General features: G+C 40.8%; 2 protein-coding genes and 1 non-coding gene across 3 annotated transcripts in view; 2 read left to right on the top strand and 1 right to left on the bottom strand.

Moving 5' to 3' along the window:
• Positions 1–13885, top strand: part of LOC134677163 (neuropeptide SIFamide-like) — a 162999-nt gene that overhangs the window by 82150 nt on the left and 66964 nt on the right. The window lies entirely within an intron of this gene.
• Positions 1–13885, bottom strand: part of LOC134677126 (unconventional myosin-Va) — an 81818-nt gene that overhangs the window by 4972 nt on the left and 62961 nt on the right. The window contains exons 34-42 of the mRNA XM_063535584.1: positions 13211–13328; positions 12407–12541; positions 11636–11840; positions 10813–10958; positions 9276–9348; positions 6951–7092; positions 4652–4801; positions 2648–2779; positions 39–155 (exon numbers count right to left, since the gene is read on the bottom strand). Of these exons, the coding sequence (XP_063391654.1) occupies positions 39–155; positions 2648–2779; positions 4652–4801; positions 6951–7092; positions 9276–9348; positions 10813–10958; positions 11636–11840; positions 12407–12541; positions 13211–13328 (1218 nt within the window). The remainder of the gene's footprint in view (positions 1–38; positions 156–2647; positions 2780–4651; positions 4802–6950; positions 7093–9275; positions 9349–10812; positions 10959–11635; positions 11841–12406; positions 12542–13210; positions 13329–13885) is intronic.
• Positions 12933–13005, top strand: Trnad-auc (transfer RNA aspartic acid (anticodon AUC)). Its single transcript has one exon. It is a non-coding gene; the product is annotated as a tRNA-Asp (tRNA).

Here is a 13885-nt window from a genome sequence, read left to right as displayed (position 1 = left end):
GGAGGGTATAGCTCATTTAGTATAGAATAGACATTTACCGGTTCCTTGTCCGCGTTGGGCCCAGCTTTCTCCTGCATCTTCTTCTGTATCTCGTGTATGAACTCGCGTGTAACTTTCACTTCGTAGTCTTCGGCGGGCGTGTACATATTTAGGATCTGCAAAAATATAATTAATACACATCTGTGTTTGTCATACGGCAAGTATTTTACATTTTAGTATTATTTTCGTCTGTTTACAATTTCAGCACCATGTATAATTGTATAAGACCCATTGGAGAATTCCACGGGCTGTCCCGTACAAACGCATTTTATTTCCTGTGTTGCGACTTTTTTCTCGGCATTTAAAGCAGGCGATTATTTTTCTGTGCATATTTTTGACCATTTGCCATAGAAAAGGAAACTCTTATACCTTTAAATCTTCAGAAACTTCGCGTTTGTACGGGACAACGGTAGACAATTTCATGGAATGCTCCCATTGGAAAATCAGTTCGAATGCGCGAGAATACGGCAAACAATTGATCTAGATATTTGAGTAACTGTTACGGCCTTCGACGAACACCGGCTTTCGATCCGACACGTCGGGGCTCCCCCTAGCGATATTTTACCGTACTAATAGTTCTGAATTTTTTTGGGGGTAAACGTGCACACAGTCGCACTTCTCACTCACTACATACAAAATCCAATCTGTAATAATGACCAGAGCTCGGCAGGGGTGAGCCATTTTGACGTCACTTATGTCAAGTGTAGATATTAATATAAATACACCTTAGAAATAAATATTAAAATAAAACTTTATTAATTCAAATGAAACTAAAATGACAATGCCTTATGTACAAATAAACTTTAATAGTAGCATATGGATGGATATACATATTATTTGAAGAGGTTTACTATAAATAGTTATTTGTTTCACTCGGGGGCAAAGTTGTTGTTTAACCGCTCGTGCTAATATTGATACCCGAGCAAGCGAAAGATTCCGAAATTGAATCACGAGCGTAGCGAGTGGTTCGAAAAATGGAATCTTGAGCGTTGCGAGGGTTTCAAAGCACGAGGGTTAAACAAAATTTGCCCCCGAGTGAAACACAACATTTTTCACCACACCAACCCGAAGCAAATATTAAATGTAAAATATCAAACAAAATCAAACCAAATCAAATCCAAATGAATGTTATTAAATATTTATCATCCAAAATCATCATTTAAAAGTCAATTCTACCAGCAAACATAAGAAAACAACTCAAAATTTGCATTTGATTACTTTGCCTCACATGTGGATAAAATGCAACTTTGCTATTCGTTTTTGAAGTGCAAAGTAATTCTTTCCGAGCTGGTGTGGTGAAAATTCATTTGTTTTAATGGCGACGTAAAGATCGTAGCGGAAAGGCAGCCTAAATAAAATAATTTATTTTGTTATTAAATTACACCACATATACCATGGAATGACAAGGTATGTACATGTTGTGCAAACTCTGAAAACAGCTCACCCCCGCCGAGCTCTGATGATGACACAAATACATAGAAAATGACACACATCAAAGACAAATCTTGCACACCACGATCTCTTTATTGTGTACGGATGAGTCACAACACGCGACGCTAGTCGTGTGCATGCCCAGTAGATCTTGTACAGTCATCAGCAATAGTATCTCACACAACTAGGGCCGCAAAAATATGTGACACGTTCTTATTTGGAGCGCAATAAGAGCGCGTCATATATTTTTGCGGCCCTAGTTGAGATACTATTGCTGATGACTGTACCTCGGCAGAGGGGAAATAGTGCGATTACCGACTCCCTTCCGTGTTGCTTGAAGATTACGGCTGTTTTGCGTGGTAGTACTTTTACACTTAATGCATCAACGTGCACAGTAGCGCCACTGCTAAATAATCGTGATTATTTAAATTTAACAAAATATATTTAAATAAGTTTTTGGCAAAAATTTCATTTTTGGTACAAGCTTTTATCGCTGACTGTACTTTTCTTACGACAAACAACCTAATACTCATCGAGACAATTCTAAAAACCCCTAACACAATTAGGTTGCGTTGTTTCATCACAGAGATCCTATGGCCACCTCCTGTCTCCATCATCAGATCAGTTCGACAGTACCATATATTATTGTATTGTCATCAGAACTACATACAGCTGCCAATTTTCATGACGCTTCGATCCTTGGAAGATGGTTAAATTAGTTACCTTAGATTCTATTCCATAGTTAGTTACATACAGGTCGAGAGTTCCTATGGCCACCTCCTGTCTCCATCATCAGATCAGTTCAACAATACCATATTATTGTATTGTCATCAGAACTACATACAGCTGCCAATTTTCATGACGCTACGGTCCTTGGAAGATGGTTAAATTAGTAACCTTAGATTCCATTACATAGTTACATACAGGTCGACCTAATAAAAGCTTGTTAAAAAGGGGGCCGCTACGTACTGTATTTTATATTTAGATACCTTTTGAATACATCAAACTAGTTTTAATGTTGCTGAATTTGTAGATATATGAACTCAAAACATAAACGGTCGTTTTAACTTTGGACGCAGATTTTTTTTATATACCTATCTTTAAATTTAAATAATCACGATTATTTAGCAGTGGCGCTAGTGTACAAGTTGATGAGCGCTTAAAGAACACGAGATACCTTGCAGACTTGCATGGCAGTGAGATTGGAACACATGTCGACAGTGCTCTGAACGTCGGCCAGTGACTTCCGTGCCTGCAGCAGCTGCACTGCTTGTGTGATCGGCTTCAAGACGCTTAGGATCTCATCCACCTGTAAATATAACCATATGTTACAATATAACACTTTAAACTCTCGCGTTTTGTTGTTTGTGTTTTGTGTGTGTTTGTGTTTTGTTTTTTCGTGTTTTGTTTTGTTTGGTCAGTTTTTCCGTGACCACAGCTGGTGCAACTCAGCTGAAACGTCGGAATTAAAGGTAAAAACAATGAAATTATATCGCGGTAGACCCGTTTGCGTAATTAAATACATATGTTACAAATCAAATTTAAAAAGGACCCCGCAGCAAACATAGGGAAAAAGTGGTATCAGTTAAATCTCACGAAATTTTAGTATGATGTTAATTTGGCTCTCCTGATTATTTTTTTGTATGGGCACAATTCTCTCAGAAGTATACTTTCAGAAATGAGTTGAGGCTGCTGCTGATGTAGTTACTTACGCTCTTCTGTCCGTATTCAGCCAGCTGCTCCTTGATCCAGTTCTCCAGGTGTGAGATGTTGTACCGGATCTGCAGACCCTCGGCCCAGCAGCACAGGTCTATAGTTGAGGCCGTTGCTGATGTAGTTACTTACGCTCTTCTGTCCGTATTCAGCCAGCTGCTCCTTGATCCAGTTCTCCAGGTGTGAGATGTTGTACCGGATCTGCAGACCCTCGGCCCAGCAGCACAGGTCTATAGTTGAGGCCGTTGCTGATGTAGTTACTTACGCTCTTCTGTCCGTATTCAGCCAGCTGCTCCTTGATCCAGTTCTCCAGGTGTGAGATGTTGTACCGGATCTGCAGACCCTCGGCCCAGCAGCACAGGTCTATAGTTGAGGCCGTTGCTGATGTAGTTACTTACGCTCTTCTGTCCGTATTCAGCCAGCTGCTCCTTGATCCAGTTCTCCAGGTGTGAGATGTTGTACCGGATCTGCAGACCTTCGGCCCAGCAGCACAGGTCTATAGTTGAGGCCGTAGCTGATGTAGTTACTTACGCTCTTCTGTCCGTATTCAGCCAGCTGCTCCTTGATCCAGTTCTCCAGGTGTGAGATGTTGTACCGGATCTGCAGACCCTCGGCCCAGCAGCACAGGTCTATAGTTGAGGCCGTTGCTGATGTAGTTACTTACGCTCTTCTGTCCGTATTCAGCCAGCTGCTCCTTGATCCAGTTCTCCAGGTGTGAGATGTTGTACCGGATCTGCAGACCCTCGGCCCAGCAGCACAGGTCTATAGTTGAGGCCGTTGCTGATGTAGTTACTCACGCTCTTCTGTCCGTATTCAGCCAGCTGCTCCTTGATCCAGTTCTCCAGGTGTGAGATGTTGTACCGGATCTGCAGACCCTCGGCCCAGCAGCACAGGTCTATAGTTGAGGCCGTTGCTGATGTAGTTACTTACGCTCTTCTGTCCGTATTCAGCCAGCTGCTCCTTGATCCAGTTCTCCAGGTGTGAGATGTTGTACCGGATCTGCAGACCCTCGGCCCAGCAGCACAGGTCTATAGTTGAGGCCGTTGCTGATGTAGTTACTCACGCTCTTCTGTCCGTATTCAGCCAGCTGCTCCTTGATCCAGTTCTCCAGGTGTGAGATGTTGTACCGGATCTGCAGACCCTCGGCCCAGCAGCACAGGTCTATAGTTGAGGCCGTTGCTGATGTAGTTACTTACGCTCTTCTGTCCGTATTCAGCCAGCTGCTCCTTGATCCAGTTCTCCAGGTGTGAGATGTTGTACCGGATCTGCAGACCCTCGGCCCAGCAGCACAGGTCTTTAGTTGAGGCTCCAGGTGCTGATGTAGTTACTCACGCTCTTCTGTCCGTATTCAGCCAGCTGCTCCTTGATCCAGTTCTCCAGGTGTGAGATGTTGTACCGGATCTGCAGACCCTCGGCCCAGCAGCACAGGTCTTTAGTTGAGGCTCCAGGTGCTGATGTAGTTACTCACGCTCTTCTGTCCGTATTCAGCCAGCTGCTCCTTGATCCAGTTCTCCAGGTGTGAGATGTTGTACCGGATCTGCAGACCCTTGGCCCAGCAGCACAGATCTTTACGGAGGAGCAGTTGATTTAGACTGTACGCGCAGATGTAGTAGAACAACTGAAAAATAACAAATCCAGTTTTATTATTAGAGTTATAATCTTTTGTTAAAAGTCTGCATAAAGTTATGTTCGTGTATAATGTAAACCCAGATTGTCCGACTTCCAAGGCTTCATGGACCTTGGCGGATAGCGATTTGCTAACCTGGTCGGACCATCGCATTGGACTGCGGCCCCTTCTCTTTCCTTCCACCGAACCTGTGACCATTAGCTTTTCCAGCCTTCCTGGCTATGTGTCCAAAAATTCAAGTACATTCCGACATGTGGTTGAAAGCCTGGTGGTTACTCCGAGCTCCTGGAGTAGAGAGGAGTTGGTCCAGTGTTCGGTCCATGATATGCCTAGCATAAATAATACGTAGAAGAAGAAGAGGGAAAGAATAACGCACGCAAAGTTCTTTATGCAAGGAATAGACTCTGGTTGGAGAAAAAAGCTTTGGAAACTTAGCAAAAGATAACTGAAAAGCATAACGGGGGTGTTTACTGGCCATTACGGGATCCAAGGAATTCTGGCCAAGATGGGACACTCTGACAACACCGATTTATAGTCCGTTTTTTTTAGCATTAGAAAGAACTTCGCAGAAGTTCGCTTGTGGTTCTAAATCTGGCACTTTTAGCGGTAACAATTTGAAGTAAATTATATGTATTGACCATGCTACATTAGATAATTCAATAATTATTAACAATTAACAAGCCTGATAAAAACTGCACGCTTGCTTCTGCGGAGTTCTTTCTAATGCTAAAAAAAACGAACTATAGTGTAGTAAACGAAGCAAGTTGTTGTATGGAGACCTATGCATTAATTCCTCAGTCGATGAAATTTTGCTTGGTTATTGTATAGCATGAGCCGAAACTAACATTATAAATATCCAAAAAAAAACCGGCCAAGTGCGAGTCTGACTCGCGTTTCTAGGGTTCCGTACATAATTCCGACTCACGCTTGACTGCATATTTCTAATAGGTTTTCCTGTCATCTATAGGTAAAGAACTATTTTGTGTATTTTTTTCAAAATTTTAGACCCAGTAGTTTCGGAGATACAGGGGGAATGGTCATTTTTTGGCTATTTGTATTTTCTTAAATAACTTCGAACCTATGTATTTTTAAATTATACAAAAAATATGTCCATATTTGGGTTACTACTTTACTACTTTACATATGTGTACCAAATTTCAACTTAATTGGTCCAGTAGTTTCCGAGAAAATAGGCTGTGACAAACAGACAGACAGACGCACGATGATCCTATAAGGGTTCTTTTTTTTTCGTTTTGAGGTACGGAACCCTAAAAACACTCCTAAGTTAGGTATTTATACGTAAACATACAAATCTGTTTATTTATTTAACCGAGTAATTCCTCCGTCCGAAATTTTTTTACCAAATAAGTTATTGGTATTTCTGCTGGGATTTTTTTTATTGTTATGTCATATATTGTTGCAATACGTTACATGAATATTTCCGGTGGAGACGAAAGATTGAACGGAGCATTTTTCCGTAAAAAGATATTAACGATTTAAGACTTTAGGTATTTACTTAAATACTATTACTATTATTCTTTGGATATTTATACAATACTTTTTATTTATTGATACTTTATCATACTGTAAAGTTTTTTCTGGCTGAGGAATTACTGCGGGGTCCACTACCTTTATTTACTCCACTAATTGTCGTATGTGTGGCGAATAGGAAGAGACAGTAAAATACCTAACCTAATGTCACGCCCTCTCCAGACAAAGAATGAAGGAGTTTGGAGCAGGATATCTAGAACCGAAAGACTTCAAAACGCTACCCATGAGCTCCATTATCCGGCACATCGATATGGTGGGAAAAGATCTCGAGTAGTTGACGGATCTTTATATGTTTGATAATTGCACAAACGATCCCTATCCAACCAATCAATCAAAGCATTTATATTCAGGCTACTAAGGCCCATAGATATACAATAATAAAAATTTTAAATACTAGAAAATCATTTTCGTGACGCAGTTTTCTGTTGTTGTTGTTTTGTTGTTGTTGTGTTTTCTGTTGTTGTTGTGTTTTCTGTTGTTGTTGTGTTTTCTGTTGTTGTTGTTGTGTTTTCTATGGGTCGAAGTGTATCCGTAAGGGCCCCCGAAAACGATAAGATAAGAAGGAAAGAATAGTGGTTTGGAAGTGTACCTGTTTGAAGATCATGACGCGCAGAGACGCGTCCACGTGGTATGTGTGGAGGTGATCGTGCGCCGCGCTCAGCTCCTGCTTGAGGCGCGCCGGGCCCGCGCCGGGCGGCGACGGCGGCGCGCGCGCAGGACCGGACAGACCGCTGGGAATTATGGATTTCTTCAGTAAATATAGTTCTTTTTTTAGCATTAGAAAGAACATGAAAGAAGGCAAGCGATCTTGACATGTCTTTTAATTGAAAAACGCTTTATAATAATCAGTAACTATTACTTATGAAAGCAGAAGAATATAAATGATCGTATTACATTCATAATTATTACATATTTGCCGTAACTTATTTTTAAAATGCGTTTTTCAATTAAAGGACACATCAAGATTGTTTACCTTATTTCTAATGCTAAAAAAATTAACTATAGAGTTAGACGTTTAAAATAACACCTGCCCTACGGTTGTTGGTCTAACACTAACTAGTTTGGGGACGATGTTACACAAATCCGATTTAACTCAAAACTAATATTCGAATTTAAATCCGGCATTTGTGACGTTTTCAACCAAAAGGTCACATTGTCAGTTGTCGATAAAGTCGATTTCAAATTATGTGCACAAATCACGCGAGGTATTTTTGGCTACTTTTTGACCCCCCTCCCCCTTGGTGATATTTGGTGAGGTTTTTGGCTACCCCCGCTACCCCATGCAACCTCACGTGTATTTTTTTTATTTTTTTTCATTCGACCTAATTTTAAGATAAAGAGTGTTGTATTTAGAAAATATTGTTTATTTTTCTATTTTCGTTAAATACACTCGCTATTTTGAAGCGCAGAGTGAAGATTTATGTTTAACGAAACCGAGAAAAGGTATTTACTCATATGGTTGTTTTTTTTTTCTTAGTTTCGTTTACTGTAGAAAAATACACGTGAGGTTTCCTTATACCCCCCTCCCCCAACGTGATCTATCGTGAGTTTTTCGTGACCCCCCTCCCCCATCGAACATCGCGTGATTTGTGCACGAGCCCTTATTGACAGCCGACAATAAGTACAGTTTTGGTTGAGAATGGGACGTTTATCTGACGTGCGTATCTTAAATCGGCACAAAACAGAATATGTGCTGTTTAGTAGGTATAACTTCTTCTTAAAATGGGTCTAGTCAGGAAAAAATGCAAAAAGAAGATAGGTTATTATTTTAAACGTCAAGTCGAGTATTTTAAACGTTATCAAATTGTATCTAATTATGTCACTACGACGATACACATTATATGATAACTATAACTATGTATATGTCTATCATTATATAGTTACTACATATATTGAACTAAAATTAACATATTTATGTCGCTTAACTTCAAACTCGGGTAAATGCATTCGATCCTCTCAGCGAATATCTACCTTATTACTTTTTCTTAATGCCAAAATCGCATAATTTGACAGATTTACGCGAGTTTGAAGCTAAGCGACTCATTTCTAAATGCAGATACGTACGGTGCTGGCACATTTTCATCAGTGGTGTTGTCGTGTGTACTGGTATATTTGAATAGGCATGCAAAAACATAGTAATCCAACATAAATGCTAAATAAATATGTTCCGAATACTATATCCACTCTACATAATATAAATTAAGAAATAACATAAATAAATTATCAGAAATAAATACACATATTTATATTTTATATGTCACGATGTTACAAAATTATAATAATGTGGTAATATGATAAGGCAAACCCATCGGAATATGATATGAAACAAAATCTAGTTAGTTAGACCAAGAGAAGTCTGCAACGATTTTGATAGCCCACGCAGTGCAAGTGTTATTTTAAACGTCAAACTTCTATGAAATTATGTCGTATAAATAACACTTGCACTGCGTGTGCTATCAAAATCGCTGCAGACTTGTCTTGGTCTAACTTATAGTAGTTGGCTGTTTTGATGGCATGCAGTAATAGAGTTAGACCAAGAAAAGTCTGCAGCGATTTTGATAGCCCAGGGGATATTCATAAATTACGTCATTTCAAATTAGGGGGGTCTGGACATCGGAAGATGGTAGCATGACGTAGGAGGAAACGGGGTCATTCGAAGCATGTTTTTAAGATGATTTTAGGGGGGGGGGGGGGGGCAGGGCAAAAATCGTCAAAAATCGATGACATAATTTATGGACAGCCCCCCCACGCGGTGCAAGTGTTATTTGTACGTAATAATTTCATAGAATTTTGACGTTTTAAATATAATAAATAGCACATGCACTGCGTGGGCTATCAAATTCGCTGCAGACTTTTCTTGGTCTAACTCTATAAATTTATTAAGTATAACCTAAATAAATATTTAAAATAGAACCTGATCTCCTCGTATTCCAATATGGCGCCCACAATCAGCCGCTCCACCTGTCTCTCCAGCAGTGTGATCACACCTGTCAACATATTAAATACTCAGGACAATCACTTTTATAATACCGGGTGTGGCCTGTAATACGAGCAAAAAATGAACGGATGGCTTCCATGCCATCAGACGCAAGAGGGTAGCTTCTTTGCTGCGACGAGTGAGAGACAGTAATAACAACATCCTGAGGATGGTGGCTGGACGCCTCGACTGTCCAATATTAAAATATTGAGTCAGTATTGTGACGGGTAGGGCATAGCATTCTAATTTAATTATGTATTCACACATATTTACTAACATGTAGTTTTTTAAGTTTAGATATAAGTAGACTAACACAAATATGGATTGTAAAAAAAAAATCTGAAATAAACATTTTTTTTTTTATTAAACTGTAGGCTCCTTCTCCTCCTCATACTGACCAACATTTTTCCAGCAACTTTTAAAAATAACTTATGGTTTGATTTTTAATACACTTTAAAGTTTATTCTACGACGCAATGTATCGCGAATTTTGTTATGTTCAAGGCATGACAAGCAACGTCAATCACAAATGATATGGCATGGCGATGGCGTCCATTGAAGATAATATTTATTTTTTATGAAAAATAGGAAGTCTAAATACTTCATAATTTTTAAAAGCTGTCGAATAAAAGTGTTATCGTTTGAGGAGTACAATCTATGTTTTAATTATTTGCTCATGTTACAGGCCGGCTCGTGTTCATGTTAATCCGCCACTGACCCAACGGGTGGCTAAATATAGTTAGTGAGCAAATATAGGAGCAAATATAGTTAGTGAGCAGATATCAGAGAAAAACTGTTGAGTCTAATAAAATCTATCTATCGTCGTGTATTTGCAAAATCGTCATTGGAAGGTTGCCTGTGCCAATTTTTGGAATTATGTTGTCAAAATTAGACCACGAAAAAAAATAATGCTAGCGGTGTGCCGGTGTACCTTGGTGGATGTGAACAGCGGTATCACTGAGGAGCTGGCGGTATTCCGACAGGTCGAAGATACGAAGACACTGCTGGTTCTGACGAGGGGTGTTCTCTTTCTGGTACACGGACTACATGGGTTAGTGATAACGTACCGTGGTAGATCTGCACAGCGGTATCGCTGAGGAGCTGACGGTATTCCGACAGGTCGAAGATACGAAGACACTGCTGGTTCTGACGAGGGGTGTTCTCTTTCTGGTACACGGACTACATGGGTTAGTGATGACGTACCGTGGTAGATCTGCACAGCGGTATCGCTGAGGAGCTGACGGTATTCCGACAGGTCGAAGATACGAAGACACTGCTGGTTCTGACGAGGGGTGTTCTCTTGCTGATACACGGACTCCAGGGGTTAGTGATGACGTACCTTGGTAGATCTGCACAGCGGTATCGCTGAGGAGCTGGCGGTATTCGGACAGGTCGAAGATACGAAGACACTGCTGGTTCTGACGAGGGGTATTCTCTTGTTGATACACGGACTCCAGGGGTTAGTGATGACGTACCTTGGTAGATCTGCACAGCGGTATCGCTGAGGAGCTGGCGGTATTCCGACAGGTCGAAGATACGAAGACACTGCTGGTTCTGACGAGGGGTGTTCTCCTTCTGGTACACCGCGTCGCCGCTGTACTGGCGGAGGTTGTTTAGGAGTCTGTGAAAGAATAATGGGGTTATTCATAAACTTCTGTCAAAAACAAGCCGTTGATTATCGTTTGTCCCTGTGCGTCATTTAGATATGTATTTAAGCTTGTCAGAAAGAGACAAAATTTAACAGAGCTTTGTTTTATGGGGGTAAGTCATAAACAATTATTATACCTACTCACAAAACATAAGCCAGCGAGAAAGGGAGAGGGAAACAGCTGTCGTTAAAAGAGTTTTTCTTCCATCTTGAGTCCGTAATCCGTCTGTACCCACCGTAGCGTATTAGCAAGCTAAATAGCACCGTATATTGTATTCACACGTACGTAGAGGGCGCGCTATACTTCACGCTATCAGCGCGTTTTCTGAGCATCTTCTAGTCTCCAATCCTGACTGCCTCCAGCAGCTGATGCATCTTAGGCTCGTCGTCCACGTGATCCACGTATTTTATACATAAATACCAACTACATACAAAAGATCCCTTACATGGCGACCCTGCCAGAAATAGTGCTTTACTCGGACATGCTTGTTTTAGCCTACCACAACACATTAGTGTCATAATAAGTTGTATTGTAGAGCCATCCTACAGTCGGTACTCCCATCCTTACATGGCGACCCAGTCAACGCATGAGAATGGCTATTTTGTAGGATTTAAGTACTTAAGAGGAATTATAATAAATTCTGTCTTACCGTAGCATATTAGCAAGCCATAGAGCACTATACTCCACGCTATCAGCGCGTTTCCTGAGCGTCTTCTTGACTCCAATCCTGACTGCCTTCAGCAGCTGATGCATCTTAGGCTCGTCGTCGACGTGATCCATGTGGCGCAGCATCATAAAGATGATGTAGGCCGGGAGGCCGGGGAGGAGGGTGACGGCTGTTCGTGGTTTCAGGTCTGAGGGAAAGAGAAAACATATATTCGATTCGGGTTTAAAAATAAACACATTTAATGAGACATCCGACTCGTATGAACAGACATAGAAGTTTCTGTGGCAAAATTAAGTGATAGACTAAATAAAATATTGACATGTGTGTTATCGATGTTACCTCAACGTTATACCAGGGGTGCGAAACTCCTGGCTTCGGTCAAACTCGGCTCCCCTCGGCTCAGCATTGTTCCGAGCAAATTATTAGGGTTGGCACCACTTGACTTCCTTTTGCGTGCACGACCACAGATAAGGTAATCACTTGAATTTTGACAACCCTAAATAGCCGAAAGGGATAGTGCCATATATTAGAAAGGGATAGCATGATTCGACCCTGAACCGCTGTCAAACCGAACCGCTCTCATCTACTCAAAGGTTAACTGGAAGAAATCCTTCAAAGGGATAAGTTCGCGTTTGTACTTCTTACTAATTGTATGTTATTTTTAATGCCTAATTGTACAATAAAGAGTTTTACTACTACTACTATGTTAGGGGCGCACTACCAGTTGTTTCAGAGTATACAATAATGGCGTACCTGTAATAAGCTTCTTAATGATCTTCGCCTCGTCTTGTATCTTGTACTCGAACATGCCTAGATACTCCCTCTCTTTCTTGCGCGTCACGGGCGCTATTTCGGGAGCGAGAGAGGCGTTCTGCGGCACCACGGCATCTAAAAACAATATTAGGATTAATGACGAGTGATATAAAATCAACGAGAATCTTCAATAACTCAAAACTGGAATTATAGTCTGTATCTTTAGGTATTTAAATAGAAGTAAACAAACAATTGGTACATTTTTGGGTAGTTACATTTATTGGTTAACCAACCAAATACAAAACCGCCCGGATCAGTCACTAAACGACCTGACTTTAACCTACATTATTTGATCGCGTAATGTTTCCATCTACCCTCGACTGGCTTAAAGAGCCATTTGAGGGCAGATTTTGATTACTTTAATTGAAATACCTAAAGATACACAGTATAACTTTAGGGTGATATTCCACCTGTCCGGTCCCCTAAACTCATAATATGGTGGAAAGATTTTCTGGCTATGGATGAGGTCTTGGTGGCTCAGATGGCAGAGCGCTGGACTATCGATCCAGAAGCCGTGAGTTCAAGTCTCACCCAAGACAGTAATTTTTCCGCTTTTAAATTTATAGTTATATTATAGAAGGTTTAGATGTATAATTTATTAACTCGTACGAAACCGGAACGGGGGGCGGATCGCTAAGTGTAGTAGCGTGTGTAGTGTAGTGGGTGTGTGTGTGCGTGTGTCTGTGTGTGTGTGTGTGTGTGTGTGTGTAGTGTGTGTGTAGTGCAGTGTGTAGTTATAGTTACCATTGCTTTCCAATATATCGCTGACGTCTTCTATGCCCGCCTCCCGTAACTTGTTGACGAGCAGCCGAATCTGGTTCTTGTAACGGCGGCAGCTCTCTGATAGTTTGTCTACACGCTCCTGTTCAACATTAAAATGAGTTAAAAATAATTCATTGCCATAAATAACTTAGAGTTAGGGCCAACACATGTGTGCTGTAGCCAGCCGGCCTAGCCAAGGTTACAATCGCTATAGGTTCGACAACGAAAAGTCACACTTTAAACTCTCGCGTTTTGTACACATATTCAATTACACAAACGGGTCTACCGCGATATAATTTCATTGTTTTTACCTTTAATTCCGACGTTTCAGCTGAGTTGCACCAGCTGTGGTCACGGAAAGACTGACGTCCCAACAAATGTCAACGGAGATATTAATAAAACAACACTAAACTACCCGAAATTAGTTTATAAAAATGTTCGGGGTAGACAAAGAAATTGCAGCTACCCGTTAAAGTTTAATGTTTATTGTCGACGGCACGACACGCAACACTCACAGTATCCGTACACTGGTCCGAAGACCACTGGTCGGAATTAAAGGTAAAAACAATGAAATTATATCGCGGTAGACCCGTTTGTGTAATTGAACGAAAAGTCATTATGTCTCTCTATCACTCTTCCATATTAATGCGACAGTGA

Source organism: Cydia fagiglandana, chromosome 25 (genome assembly GCF_963556715.1).
Source record: "Cydia fagiglandana chromosome 25, ilCydFagi1.1, whole genome shotgun sequence".
Lineage (NCBI taxonomy): Eukaryota > Metazoa > Arthropoda > Insecta > Lepidoptera > Tortricidae > Cydia > Cydia fagiglandana.
The sequence above is the reverse complement of the archived record's forward strand: the minus strand, read 5'-3'. Positions and strand labels throughout refer to the sequence as shown.